We start from the raw sequence: 14817 nt of genomic DNA, 5'->3' as shown, positions 1-14817 counted from the left end.
TCTGCTCAAATGGAAAGCTGCATAGCTAGCAGGGATTGATTTGCGAGGCAGGGGGCTGATGCTTTTCGGGGTTGTGACCGAGGACATCGGGGACTGAGACAAGGTCACGGTGGAGGTCTGGTCTTCAGTGAGCAGGCAGAATGTCTGAGACCGGCAGCGCTAGGACAGAGACGGGGACAGCGGCAACAGACAGGCAGCCTTGTTTATTGTGATTGCCATGCAGGGATAGCAGGCCTGTTTCTCATAAAGACGCAGCGCTTATCTGTAGGCCTGCTCCAGGGGCTATCAGATGTGCTGCCAGTCAACACCACAAATCTGATTCAATTCTCTTCCCCTATGCAGGTTATTCAGGCTCTGTAACCATTCCTCTCTGCTTGCCATCTCCGCTGGCCGTGATAAAGGAATAATCTGCAGAATGAGGTGAGAAATAATCACATTGTCCTCTGCTAGTGGAAGAGATGACTTTGGGAAATGTACACGGTTTGCTTGCAAATGTGTGGCAGGCGGCTGAGGTGCGCTGCAGCAATCAAACTGTGCGAGCTGCAAGCATCGCAGCAAATAAAAAAACATTGCTAACAAATAAAAAATATTACTATCACAATCCATTAACTACAGGTATTTGACATTACTAGAAGGAAAGGATATTTTCATAGATTTCAGTAGCATTCAACAGTAGATAGCTGACATTTACTGATCTTTAAATGAAAATGAGTCACAAAAGAAAAAAGGTAAAGAAAAGGAGCTTCGACTAATACGGCCGGCCTTGCGTGTCCCGCATGTCGATGGCTGTTTGCGGAGCCACATCTGTGTCGTGAGGAGCGGTGACATGCCACTCCGGAGTGAGGGCAGAGATGGCAGATGTCGAGCGGTGGGACAGATCGGGCTACGCCTCGGGAGATGTGGAGCCAGGCATGCGGGCCTGTCTTCTGCACAGCGCGGCCTCCGACTTCCCCCGCTTATGCGACACGAGGCTTAATGTAGGACAAGCGCAGATTTACAAATAAACTCGGGTTTCAGCGGGAGGAATCGCGGACGACGGGACGGGCGAATTTAGAAAGGGGCATGGAGGATGAGGCGAACACCGCGTTGAGCACCGTTCTAATTCACTTCGCCTCTCTCCTGCTGTCTCCTCCTGCCACGGCTTCGTCACTCCTTCACTCAACAACTGCCACAGAGATATCGAGGGTTTTGCGGATCAAAGTGGATCCATTTTCAAGTAGTTCCGGCCCACCCTCCATCCACAGCAGGCCTCTAGCGGGGTCTTGCATTCGCAGTAAGTTGGTCTCTGATTTACTCAAATTAGATATACTCGCGACTAAAGCCTCCCCACATTTCCCACGACCGAGAGGGAGGTTCATTATCTGTTCCTGGCACCGAGCCCCTCTGTCTTTCAGAGCCTTCAGCTATATCATCCATTATACACGCGGAAACAGATGTCCACAATGCTGACTTGTTTATACGGTCTCGATTCCGAGATGGGGCAAAATAGGCGGTTTTCTCCCACATTAAGCCCGGGCAGCTCTGCTCTATCTCCTCCTGTGTTTTGATAGTAAGCTGACTCTAGCTGCAACACTGAGAAGAATACGGGACATACAGCTTGAAGCGTAGGAGATGGAAATGACCCAGGGGATATTATACCAGTGCAGGTTGGTTTCATTAAACCCTGCACTCTGTGTGTGTGTGTGTGTGTGTGTGTGTGTGTGTGTGTGTGTGTGTGTGTGTGTGTGTAAACTGTAAATTCAATGAGCCCAGGCAGAGATACTAGCCAAGCCGACAGCATTGTTATGCCAGACAGGCCCGACAGCGGCCCTGGGCACTGCTGGACAACCCTAATTGTCTCCATCACTAAAGTAACGACGTGTTGCTTGTCCACATGGACGATTTCAAGAGGCTGCCGGTTGTGCACCAAGATTACCATATTCCAACAGACATAATTCACCTGCTTAACTCCCGTCTCATCTCTCGGCCGGTCGTTATCGGAGGCAGGATCGAGGAACGCGATGACAAGAGAGGAGGACTGCGGGAGATTCTAAGGGCCTGGGAAAAAGATTGTAATTTTCCATCCCTACTGGCATGCCAGCCAGCAGAACCAGTATTTTGGCCAAGTGAGGGCGAACAAAACATAGACTCGCTATCATCTCACTGTCAGGCATGTGCTATCAAAATGTCATGGCTGAATGTGAACTTTCCCACCGTGGTTAGAGCTGAATGCAGACTGAGTAACAGGGGAACGTGACATCAGACGTAGTCCTGTTTAGTGGCAGTGCTTTTCCACATCGGGGCCTGGTGTATAAGTCGCTTCCTAGGGGTTACGTAACATGTCCTAAACAAAAAAAGATTCCCACAGGTGTTCTCTAATGTGGAAATCTAGGGCTGCAGGGAGAGCGAGGCTAACCAGCTGAGTCATGCAGACACAACATAGTGTGTGTCCCGCTGAGCAAGCCCGCCTGACTGGATGGAACCTTCTGGAATGTGTGTGCGTGTGTGTGTGTGTGTGTGTGTGTGTGTGTGTGTGTGTCAGGGAGAGATAGAGCGAGAGTACACTATTTTGTTTTCATGCCCTATACATACATACATACATGTACTGCAGAGACGTGCAAAGTGAGGACACGGCCACAACACACACTCACGCTTAAATAAGAAAGCAAACTGTACACATCAAACACGCTAAACGAGCTGACCACATGTTCAGCTCCAGCGTCTGTCTGTAAGTTATTAGATGGCGGTTAAACAAAATGAAGAGCAGAAGCAGGAGTTGAGGAAGGGTTTTTTTTTTCGGCGAACAGCTGCTTTCATTTCTCGCAGTAGAACTCTATACGGCGGAGGAGCTACGCGGCATCTGGGGATCAGGCCTCGGCGGGATATATATTTGAAAAGGTTTCAAGTATTTGAACGATAATTGTCGGGGCGTGATTGATCGAACTTGTCGGGGACTTGGAATGGCCTCATCAGTGGAAGCCTCAAATGAAAGACAGGCAGAAGTGTCCGCATCGAAAAAGATAGACCATAAGGAAATGATAGGCTTATTGGGAGAGCTGTGCTTTGTAATACTGTTAACGGCATACCTGCGCCATATCATCCAGGCAGTTGAAGATGTACTTGCGGGCCTCCTTGGACTTGATCCCCGTCTCGCCCTCGTGGTCCTCCGGAGTCTGCGGGAGACAAAAAGCAGATGTTCCTCTCAGATCCCATCACACTTCCCCTCTGGAAACACACTATTTACATTTGGCTCATTACAGCCTCTTGTTGTTGATGTGCAGCAGGACTCGGCTTGCCCTCTGAGCAACCCTGGGGTAGCACACAAACACTCATCTAGCAGCCAGGGAAGACGGGGGAGAGCGCCTGTGGAGGCACACACTCTGTATGAGACAATATACAGAACGTACATCCTGCACTGCACACACACAGCTCAGGTTTTACACAAATGCACATATACTTGATAAATGCACACACACACACACACACAGACACACACACTCAATCTTACAAAAAGTACACACACATACACAAAACTAATCTGTATCAGCTTAGGAATCCTCCTGACCAAACACATGCAATGATATTTTTAATTACAATCAGAAAAGCAACACAGCTGCTGTTACATGGAAACACATGGCAAGGTCAAATTAAAGCTGAGCAATTACTCTTACAGACTGAGTGTGTCTGTGCACACACACTCATAACCTGTGTCTCTCAGAATGGAAAAAAAAAACGTGGTTAGGATGCCTGGACGTTTGATTTTTCCACATGCCAAAGACAGTATTGTATCTTTCTATTTTTTCCACAATGCTGCCGTCAGGTGAATCTGAATTCGTATCGCCAAAAATGTCAATGTCAAAAATGGAATTCATTAAACCCCCCCTTTTGAAAATCACAAAATGTTAACACAATGATATATTATGAGTGATTAATGAGTTTTGACAGGGTTTCATAAGCCCAAGGGTCATAACATTTTCCCAAGCCACTGTGCGATCCTCAAATTCAAGTGAAAACATGAAAATCATCAAACTTGGAGATGCACTTTTTTTTTTTTTTACCTGACAACCACTATAAGCCCATGGGCAGCTGTCTGACTCCACAGCATGTACTGTACAGTCTGCTTTCTCCATTTGAAGTGCAAAGGATGCGAGGAACATCAATTGCTGTCAGTGTGGTATGTTGCTGTGATTCGGTCGGCGCGGATAAGAAAGAAATACGTTGTGAAGAGAGAGCGAGAGATCAATGCGCAGGCACTGGGGGAGCGGACAGGGCATAAACATAGTCATACCCCACAGAGATGGATCAGTATTCGCGGGACGCGTTCGATACAGTCGAGAACTACGTGTGCGGATTCGCCGCGTGGCGCGCCAAAGTTCAACCCCAAAGTTAATGAGGGGGAAAACAGAAGGGAAGCGGGCCTCCTTATTGAGTGGCCTACATAGAGGGACAGTGGGAGGGGAGGGGGGGGGGGTTTGAGCAGACACCTCCTGAGCTGGATTCATCAGGCTGCGCTTCCATTTGCCAAATCCTCTCACACAGATCCATTTTGCTCTCATTACCCTCTCACTTTGTTTGGAGCCAGCGACCGGGCTGTCGATGCCTCACGCGGCGTAGCGAGGGGTTTCTGGGATATATCGACGCCAAAGCTAGGGTCGGCGCGGCTTTCGCTCTCCTTGACATATCGCCCCGGTCTTTTGATGTTCCTGGCACCGTAGATAGAGAGAGTGCGTGCATCCAGCGTCGGCATACGCTCCTACCTTAAGTCTCCAGAGGGGGTAGGTGGAGTCCGGGTCTCTGTTGAAGAACCTGGTGGTCTTTGTCCCTGCGCTCAACAGATACTCGGCCGGCAGACCCTGCGTCTGCGAGATGTACCGGATCTGCAGGACAGGGGATGAAAAAAATGCATATGAAGCTGACATTAACGACCACAACACTGATATGCAGGAGTGAAGCATAAGCCGCATTTAATTGGGCACTATGAATCTTTCCTGTTGAGGACAAAGACGCCAACTTTGTCCTTTTGGCAAATCTCGGCTGACATTAACGCCCCGAGCTGCTCAGACTGAAATGTGCACATCACCCAAACATGACCTCCGCTCAAGAGTCAAAGACGCAAAGATTGATTTGAGACTTGTAAATGAGACACTTTGCTAAGTTTCGGGGCTTGTGAAAAATCAGGCGCGCTTGTTCTGCGACGGAGCGCAACTTGCTCAAGGCTTTCCCACTGAGCCTCGTCTGACTGATAGAGAGAGGGGGGGAACACAGCGATGTCTTGCTCTGGAGCACAGGGGCTGCGCTAATTGGACAAGTGGCTCCGTGGCATCTGTTCAGATAAACAGGGAGGCTGCACAAGAATCATCAGTGGCTGTCAGGAGGATTGGAGAACCCCCCCCATACACACACACACACACACACTGCTTACACACAAACATAAATGCACACGCACACACAGACGCACACCCACGCACAAGGGAGCATGCACGCACAAATGCACCCAAACAAACACGCGCATACGGTATAGGGGTGTGCTAGCACCCGCAAACACACGATTAGCCCCTGTATCTCCAAAATGTCAGGAGCTGAGAAAAACAGCCTTGTTTTAGCTTGATCACAATGCATTTTTGACTTTTCTTTTGGTTTCATAAGCCCAAGAGGTCGGAGAATTTTCCCAACCCTCTGAGGAGCATGTAATCCTTCAACTGAAGTGAAAATCACCAAAATTGGAGTTAGATGGTTTTCACGGGACGACAGAGTCACAGTCAGAGCATAAACGGCAGACAGACGGGCCCGGGCAAGCGTACGGTCATCATGTTCTGTTTTTACGTCACCCTGGGTCTTACCTGGTCGTACTCTGAGGCCCCGGGGTAGAGGGGCCATCCCAGGAAGAGCTCAGCTATCACACAGCCCAGGGACCACATGTCTATGGCCTCACAGAACGGCAGGCCCAGGATGATCTCCGGAGCCCTGCGGACAGAGAAACACACAGCGTGGTTAAATAACAGACAACCAAAAGACCGACAAGTAGGCTTCTGACCCTTGTTTCTTTATGTTAAATGCACCAAACCAGACTGAGCTGGACTGAGCTTGCGTCTTCGCCGAGCTGCGGGAAACCCACGAGTACGTTTTACAGCAAAGCGAATGTAAGCGCTGTAACTGGGAATCTGCTGTGACCGACGTAGACGCTGCCAGTCGAGACTTCACAGAGACTTGGCTACATCTTCGACTTCAATACAAGGTCATGTGTGGGAAAGGCGGGTGAGGGAGCCGCATTCATTTTCTTTTCACACCTCGTCTGGAGCCGGTGGAGAGCGGCCCAGTGTAGTACGCCGGGTCAGGGGAGGAAATGGGAGTATGTGTGCAGCGTGTGTAGGAGTGAGTCGCAGACCCTCTGCAGATTTTAACGACATTCCCAAAGCCAACAAGATTTAATTAGACAACACGCACACACACACACACACACACACACACACACACACATAGTGCCACACTGTTCCACACGATCAATCTGTTACATCTGAGGGCTAATGTGTTATCTTGACATTGATCTCTGCATGCGGCCTTGAAAAAAGAACCTGAGATTTATTTTCATTAAAGTGGAAGTGAACACCTTGTTTCTTTTTTATTCCCCTTCACATGTCACTTATTTTGGCGAGCTCCAAAGTGGCGACTTCAAACTGCTTGATAAGCCATAGGAGCGCCACCAATCACCGAGCCCCATCTCTGGGAGTCAGACATGGGAGACTGGCCGATGTTTAGGGAACTCAGCTAAATTATCATGGACCACAGCCACTCTGCCACAAAGCAATGTGGAAACGATTATGCCATGAAAAATAAAACCAACATAAATATCCTCAAGAGCATGCAATAGGCTTCGTCCGGGCTTTTAGTACATTTGAGTTAATAATGCCAATGCCTAATTCCCAGACGCCGATCTTTCCCAGGCGCACACACACACACACACAGATATGCTGATACACAGAGAGACTATTTCAGGCAGACGAGAGATAAATATCTACTGTATGATTTGATGAAAAAGAAAAATATTGTTTCAGTTATTTGAGTACCACAACGGACCCAAACGATTCCCAAATTTCATTGGAACTGCCTCAACACACTTTATGTCCTGTCAGAACGGCTCTAATATAGTTCTTATGAGCTAACGTCTCTGATGGGGCTCTAAATAACCAAACACGCAGAATGACTCTGCACTCTAAAACCCAAAGCAGCAAAAAAAAAAGACTGTGATCATCATAGGGGGAACCTTTTTTGGTATTAAACTGAATCCTATGAGGAACATTTAGCACCAAAAAATCCCCCCAAAAAGTTTGAAACAGCAAAAAGTCTCCATTGTGTGAGTACAGTATCAAGTCCTGTCCTGTCTAAGACTTCAATCTGGACTGAAGTAGAGAAACCGAACATCCTCTCCGTCACAAAAATGCACCAGCAGCTAACATGTGCTAACGGCATGACGCACAGACCGCCGAAGCTTTAGGGCTGATCTCGTCTCTGCCTCAGTCTCTTGCCTGCCTCTTGCGCCCCCCTCGCCGAGTTCCCAACGCTGCCTGCCGTCGCCATGGCAACCGGGCTAGCGCTTCCCGCTAAGCCGAGGCGGGCTCTGGCAGCGTTCGGGACGGGGAGAGAGAGAGAGAGAGAGAGAGAGAAACGAGGGGGCCTGGCCTCGGGCCCGCTGGAACCGCGGGCACCGGGGAAACAGAGAATGTGGAAAACAGCATGGTTGGGGGGAGGACGGGGGACTATATAGGACTTTATAGGCCTGTAGGGGGGTGATGGGTGAACGGTGTGAGGGCAGCTGGAGCATTCGGAGGAGAATGAATGAGCATACTTAACATACTTAAAAGCAAATTTCCAACTGTAGCCCCTGCCCCTTATTCACTGCTCTCTGACACTAGAGGGAGCAACAAGAGGGCACAGGCAATTGAGATACAGCTAATATACAGTATATATATATAGCTAATCCCCTGTGAATTATATGGGACCTACGATCAGAAGAGATAGAAGAGTCCAAAAGGATAGGCAAAGAGAAAATGATAGGAACAAGAGGGAAGGAGAGAGACAGAGAGAGACAGAGAGAGAGAGACAGAGAGAGAGAGAGAGAGAGAGAGAGATGGAGAAAGAGAGCGACCCAGAGAGACACAGATAAAGCAAATGAGGAGGGCCAGTGCCTGGCGCAGTGAAGAGCTCCTGTCACAGAGGGTGGTTATTGGGGTCTCGGGGCCAGCGGTGGAACAGACACCAAGACAACACTCTAGCAACAGTATCTTAGGGCTCCATTACACACCAATACAAAGACACCTTCACACACAATGAGCCGGGACGTCTATCAAGGGGCTGCCAAAGAGGCATAAAGGAGCCTGCTAGGAGGAGATAGCAGTGGGCAGAGCATGGTCTGCTGAAGGTAGAGAAGAGCATGAAGGGAGGGAGGAACGAAAGAAGAAAAAAAAAAAAAACAGCGAGATGGACAGCGGGACCGTGGGTCAGCGCAATCCTCCTCCCGACAGACTGTTAGACTGCCTGGGGTTTCACTCTGGACATGAGGGAGAGGGAACACATAATGGCCGCGCACACACAGGCACAGGCACACACAGCTACACACACACACACACACACACACACACTGCAAAGGAATATGAATAGGAAAGGGAAAAATGTGAAGGATGTCATTGGTCTGTCAGGTTGCTTGTCCCTTTTCCCTCCAGCAGGAGATGCACTCCATCAAACTTGATCGAGAATCCATAATACACACAGACACACACACACACACACACGCACACACACAATATTATGGCCCAGTTTAGAATGTTCCAAAAATATTGTTAAATCACTTGAACACATCTTTTTTTAAAGCAATAACTCATTTTAGACCACTACACTCACATTTTAACATATTTGTACTACACATTATACATAATGCTGTCTGTGAAGAAGTTAATAATCATTGCAGAAATGGACAGCACTCCATCCACATTGTTTACCTCAAGACATAATTAAATGGATATACTGCCCCGCCCCCACCAGTTCATGAGTATGAGCTCTCCCAAAAAAGCCCACTTGACTCTGCGAGACAGAAGATATGCATGATCCATTGCAGCCTGCGAAGGGATAGGCTGTTCTCACAATATCAAGTTGTTTTTCAGCGAGCTGCGAGGAAATTCTCCCCATCAGAATGCACTGTGGAGATGAAAGCCGGGGGAAACTCTTTCATCAGACGGACTCCCGGTTTCACGGAGACTCCGGTCGACACATGCGCGCTCAGACCACGGGGCCTTCCACTTTCCCCTCTTCACCAATACCATCCCCACCTCTGGAATATCATCATCATCATCATCATCATCATCATCATAGCACGAAATTCATGCAAGCTCACAAACAAGCGAGACTGTCGGCTGTGCAGAGGGCAATGTTGTTTTCCGCGGTTGACGCGGTGCCACGTTTGATGTCATGGAAGTGTGGCTTTTATAACAGGCAACTTCAACCACCCTATTTAAATTAGGGTGCAATTAGTGCTAGGTCTTTAGCCGCGGTGCAGTGTGTGTCTGTGCGACTCTGTGTGTGTGTGAGCGCGCGTTATGACCACATGGTCCTTGCCCTTGCGGGTGACGGAGCGATCTGTTAGTGCTGATGTTATGCTTGGATCCATTTCAGCCTGAACCTTCCTGGGTTATAAACTCTACTCTCTCGGGCCGTTCTCATGGTTTCCCTGCCCTCACAGAGCGCCCCTCCAGTTCAGAGAAAGAGAGAGGAAGAGAGAGAGAAAAGGAAGGGAGGAAGGAAGAGAGAGGGAGTAACATTTCTGCTCATGATATAAAACCACAAATGCAAATCTGCCCCTACGAACGCACCACTGCCATCGCATGCAAAACACCCCACAGCTGCTGCTGATGCAGGCCTTTCACTGGCAGTGATAAACAGCACACACATCTGCGCTGCTCGCAAACCTCATTCCTTTCCTGTCCTCCTTTCCTCACCTTAGTACTAGCACAGAAGTGATTGACAAATCACGCAGATATGACCGTCTCTAATCGTTGAAGCTGGACAGTAGTCCAGCGTCCATTAGTAGTAGTATTATCGACAGGAATATGATCAGTGTTTCCTTGGTTTTGCAGGTAAAAACAGACACCAGAACACGCGCCAGCCAGCTGTTGAGTCACCACATCCTGGTGTTTGACTCACTGGTAAACAAAGATCTGTGGTATTGCAAGGCGCTCACACACAGAAGAGGAATGTCTTACTCTATGCCCGTATAAAATCACTGTTTTGTCTGTCGGTGTCACTATCCTCGTTGGCCAAAGACAGAATAAGTAAGCTCTTGTCACCTGGAAAGTTCCAGAAACCGTTGGAGGCGTTTGGATATACCATCTGGGTACGCCAGATTCAGCTGGCGCTGCCAATTTATCACCCTTTAAGCTGTACCCCACCCAGCCCATCTCCAGCTGGCATGGCTACCACAGACAGTGCCTTTCAGAGGGGAGGTGCTGAGCGTCTCAGCACAGACCATACATGTGGCATACAGTACAGACGGTGTGCAAACCACCGGCCAGCCAGTTGCTTTCTCTGTGTTTCAATGGCGCCCAGTCGAATGAGAGGCCTCAGTGTTCGGGCTAGCGGCTCTGACGGCACTGGCCCTTGACAAAAGAAAGAGGGAGGGTGGGAGAAGAGAGAGAGGGAGAGAGAGAGAGAGAGAGAAGAGAGAGAGAGAGAGAGAGAGAGAGAGAGAGAGAGAGAGAGCATGTCTGCGCGCTGACATCCTCCCAGCTGGCCTGGTCATTGATGAGCCCCAGTCCCCCTGGGAGCCAGAGATGGCACGACTCATGAATGGAGCCTTTCTTCTGCCACCCCTCAGCCCACCCCTACACCTCACCCCCTTCACCACCACCACCAACCCTACCTCCCCCCAACCCCCACACCTCACCGCCCCCACCCCCCCCCTTCACCGCCCCCCTCTGCCAGCCAAAACCCCTTCAAACCCCTTCAAACTAGGCCACCGAGGCCAGGCTACAGCTTCCCTCCCCGCTCGCCTGTCCGCCCTCTGCTCTGTTGAACCGTGCCTGGGCTGGCCTGCCAGCCCACACACACACACACACACACACACAGCTGCTATTCCCGGCCGTGACATCACAGGCTGTGTGCATGTCAGGATATATCCATCAGGCTGACCTTCCCTTAGCTTGGCTCCAGACGGGGAGACTGACGGATCCCTGGAACCCCGCAGCACTTACAAACACACGCACGCATAGGTCAGATCTTTTTAGTTTTCATTTAAAAGGCTTTATCATTGGCCCTTATGTAAGTAAGTCACAGTCAAGAGCCAGGGAGGTTGAGCAGCGTTTATAGCGGAGATATAGGAGTAAATAAGATTTTATGCTGGGTGTGTTGAGAACACTGTGTTTTGCTGTGGGGCTAAAGAGAGAGAAAACTCTCCGGTAACAGGAAAAAGCACTTCATGAGAAAAGAGGCTGCCATTTATGGGGCTTTTCTCCCCTCTATCTTCTACTCTCTTTCCCTCTCATCCCTTCCCTTCCCCTCTTCCCCTCTTCTCCATCGCGCGCTTTGCCCTTGTCTAATGTAAAAGGCTCGGGTCGGTGCTGTGAATGAACCCCCCCTCCACCCCACCCCCCACTCCCCCCACCCGCGTCCTTCCATCCCCTCAGGAGATTCATCTCCATATTCATGCCCTCGAAGGTTCCTGCACAGCCTCTTTGAAGACGCACCATAGAAAAAACAGTTTTCTAGATATTATTGCATGGTGGTCGCTGACTGTGAAATCAATGTGCAGGGTTACATTCCCTGCCGTGCACCTGTGGCTTGCAGGAACCCACCCCGACACAACACACACACACACACACACACACACCGTACACACACGCTACCTCCCCAACCACCCACCGCTCTCAATACACCAGACACTGCTGCACAGTATGAGCCAGGCATAGGTTTTAGTGATCAAGTAAAAGCTCATTTAGGCAGGCAGATAGATGACATTTAAATGCAGTCACTGGGCCTCCCTGGGGGTGTGGGGGGTGCGGGGGTGCGTGTGTGTGTGTGTGTGTGTGTGTGTGTGTGTGTGGGGGGGGGGGGGGGGGGGGGGGGGGGGGGGGGGGGCAGTTGGACAAGGCAAACTTTTTTACAGAGACCTTGGGAAATGTTTTCTCACTCGGCGAGATGGGGAGACGTTCCTTGCGTTCAAGGTCCTGAAAACAGGCCTCCCTCTCTCTCTCTTTTTCTTCCTCCCCCTCTCTCTCTCTCTCAGAAAAAGGCACAGTGAAAGCGCTGACGAGGCTGTCACTGTTTTACCTGTTAAAGTATTCGCATTCCCTGTAGGTCTAGCAGTGCATTACCAGAGCTAAAGCATATAGGAGGGAAAGGGGGGAGGGAGGATGTTTAAAGGGGGGTTCACAGAAGTATGGAACGCGATCTAACATACAGAGGGAATGACAGTCACTAAAAAGAACGGGGTTGTAATGACATTGCAAAAAGCTCTGACAAGGTTATTTGTGATGGCGCCAGAAATAGGAAGAGACTTGCAGACTAATATAAACAACTCAACTGTTTAACGAAAATTATAATTACAGTAACTCGGATGCATCAGCGGAGATTGCTGTAAAGTGTGTGTGACAGCCGCATTCAGGCTTGTGCTTGTTTAGGTGCTGATTCAACATTACCTGGGGTACAGTTCAGCCTCAGAGAGAGCAGGCTGTAATACAGAGCTGTTCAGGCAGTGTAGGCAGCACTTGTACACTCAAAGGTCGTCTCTCTTCCCTTCCTCAGTCTCTCCATCTCACTCTTGTCCTCCCCCCTCGCTCTCTCTCTTTGAGGCACTTTATATAATGAAATATTCATTGGGCAGAGTGCCACCCTAGTCACTGATGGCACACATGGCACAGGCTGCCCCATCGGCACAGCGTGGCACGGTCAATATTAGCACACAGGATATGTCACATTCTCTCACACGGCATCGCCCGATGTCACTAAACACCGGTTGTTTTTCAGAAATGACTCTGTTCATAGCAGCGTTAGATAACATATCAGATGCATTGTTGAAGTATAACACAGAGAACATCAAACACATATTGTATTGCCCCGCCGATACATTCGCCCCCCCCCCCCCCAGGACAAGCAGTGTAGTACCCTTTCCTCCCGCCCCTCCCTCTCTCCCTCTCTCTTCTCCCTCTGCTCTCTAAAGGCTCCATTAGCAACGCTAACATCTACACTAACCAAACAATGAGTGCAGCTACGGAGCTGCTCAGTCGTTCGTCTAGATGGCCAGGCAGCGCTCCATCGTTCCCGGTTGGTAATTACCTCTTTCCTGTGGTTATTATTATTCTCCAGCATGCGGCTGATCCTATCAGTAATACATCTCATTTCCACCTGCAACCGACAGGCTCCCTGCAGCACCCCCCCCCGCACCCCCAACCCCCCACCACCACTACCCTCCAACCCCCACCGCCTGACGCCTGGTGCAGGGGTCACAGGGACAGAGCTCATTCGATGGGGGGGTGGGGGGGGTGGAGGGTGGAGGGTGGAGGGGTGGGGGGCAGGGAGGAAGGAGTTCGGAGGAGACGAAGGGGGAGGGGAAGGGAGGTGAGAGAGAGAGAGAGAGAGAGAGGAAGGGGTGCGGTGGGCACAACAATGGAAGATGGATGCCCTTTCTCGATCACCACACACACACACACACACACACACACATACAGCATACTCTCTTGCCTGTCAGAGGGAACAGTGCCGGGAAGGGTTTTTAGACAAGATTGGTAAATGAAGGGTGTCTGTCAAACAATGCTGCTGTCTGCACGGACAGCCTGGAGAGACGATGCAGGGGACGCCGAGAGGGAGCCTCCAGTCTCTCCAAGCCCTATTAGGGTAGTGGACTGACAGTCAGACAGTATTAGGCCGGTCCACCAGTCACTGTCCAGACACTGACCCAACCCTCAGGCATGTACAGCCCTGCTCTGTCACACTTGTGTCTCCATGGAAATGTAGGCTAAATCAGGCTTCACTGGAATCCATTAATGATAACAGCCGCATGAAAATAGGAAATTGATAAGACACACTGTGCAAAAAAAAGGTATATCTCATAAGAGAGAACAAGGACAGTTTCTTGGACAGTATGAACCACCCGCTGCTGACCTCTCGGTATGACGGCCATGGCACCCTCCGACTCCGTTAGTCACCGCTCTCCGCTGTCAACAAGCCCACAGGAAATATGTGGGTCACACAGAGAGCTGGCTAGGATATGGAGAAGTCAAACCAAAAAAGCAGAAATACAAACCCACTATTATACATCCTAAGACGTAGTCACTCCGTCAACCAGCTTAACCAGCAAGCCAGTCTGTCAGCGGGCTGGCCAGACAGTCACCAAAACAGAAAGAGGAAAAAAAAAAATGCAAGAGAGGGAGTCAGACAGACAGACAGACAGACAGGGAGGCAGCATGACAGGCAGCGAGACAGCGAGCCGCACTGTGCGGACAGACAGCTACGCAGACGGTCAGTCAGGCAGATGAGATTGTGTCTGGCCATGGCAGAGGGGCGCTTAAACCCAAGCCTTGATCACTCCAGCAAATTAGAGCGTACGAGGGATTCAATCAGCTCGACTTAAAGCTTTCGCTCAGCTCCATCTGAGGCCGACATACAATCAAAAGAAAAGCCAGACAGGCCGGCCAGCACAGTGCAGGGCAGGGCAGCCCACAGTCCGAACATACAGCACATCATATCACAGCTTAATATGCTATCACAGCATAGTCTTCAGCATACAGTAGAAAAAACTCAGTATGACAGTAATGGTAAACGGCCGGCCAAACCAAACACAATCTCATCTGCTTGCTC

At 49.9% G+C, this 14817-nt stretch overlaps 1 protein-coding gene across 1 annotated transcript in view; it reads right to left on the bottom strand.

Annotated features, from left to right (window-relative positions):
• The window catches only part of hipk2 (homeodomain interacting protein kinase 2), a 69068-nt gene that overhangs the window by 11479 nt on the left and 42772 nt on the right, over nucleotides 1-14817 (bottom strand). Inside the window, exons 3-5 of the mRNA XM_071900282.2 lie at nucleotides 5820-5943; nucleotides 4737-4856; nucleotides 3066-3152 (exon numbers count right to left, since the gene is read on the bottom strand). Of these exons, the coding sequence (XP_071756383.1) occupies nucleotides 3066-3152; nucleotides 4737-4856; nucleotides 5820-5943 (331 nt within the window). The remainder of the gene's footprint in view (nucleotides 1-3065; nucleotides 3153-4736; nucleotides 4857-5819; nucleotides 5944-14817) is intronic.

Source organism: Centroberyx gerrardi, chromosome 4, assembly GCF_048128805.1.
Source record: "Centroberyx gerrardi isolate f3 chromosome 4, fCenGer3.hap1.cur.20231027, whole genome shotgun sequence".
Classification (NCBI taxonomy): domain Eukaryota; kingdom Metazoa; phylum Chordata; class Actinopteri; order Beryciformes; family Berycidae; genus Centroberyx; species Centroberyx gerrardi.
This window is presented reverse-complemented; position numbering and strand designations above follow the sequence as displayed.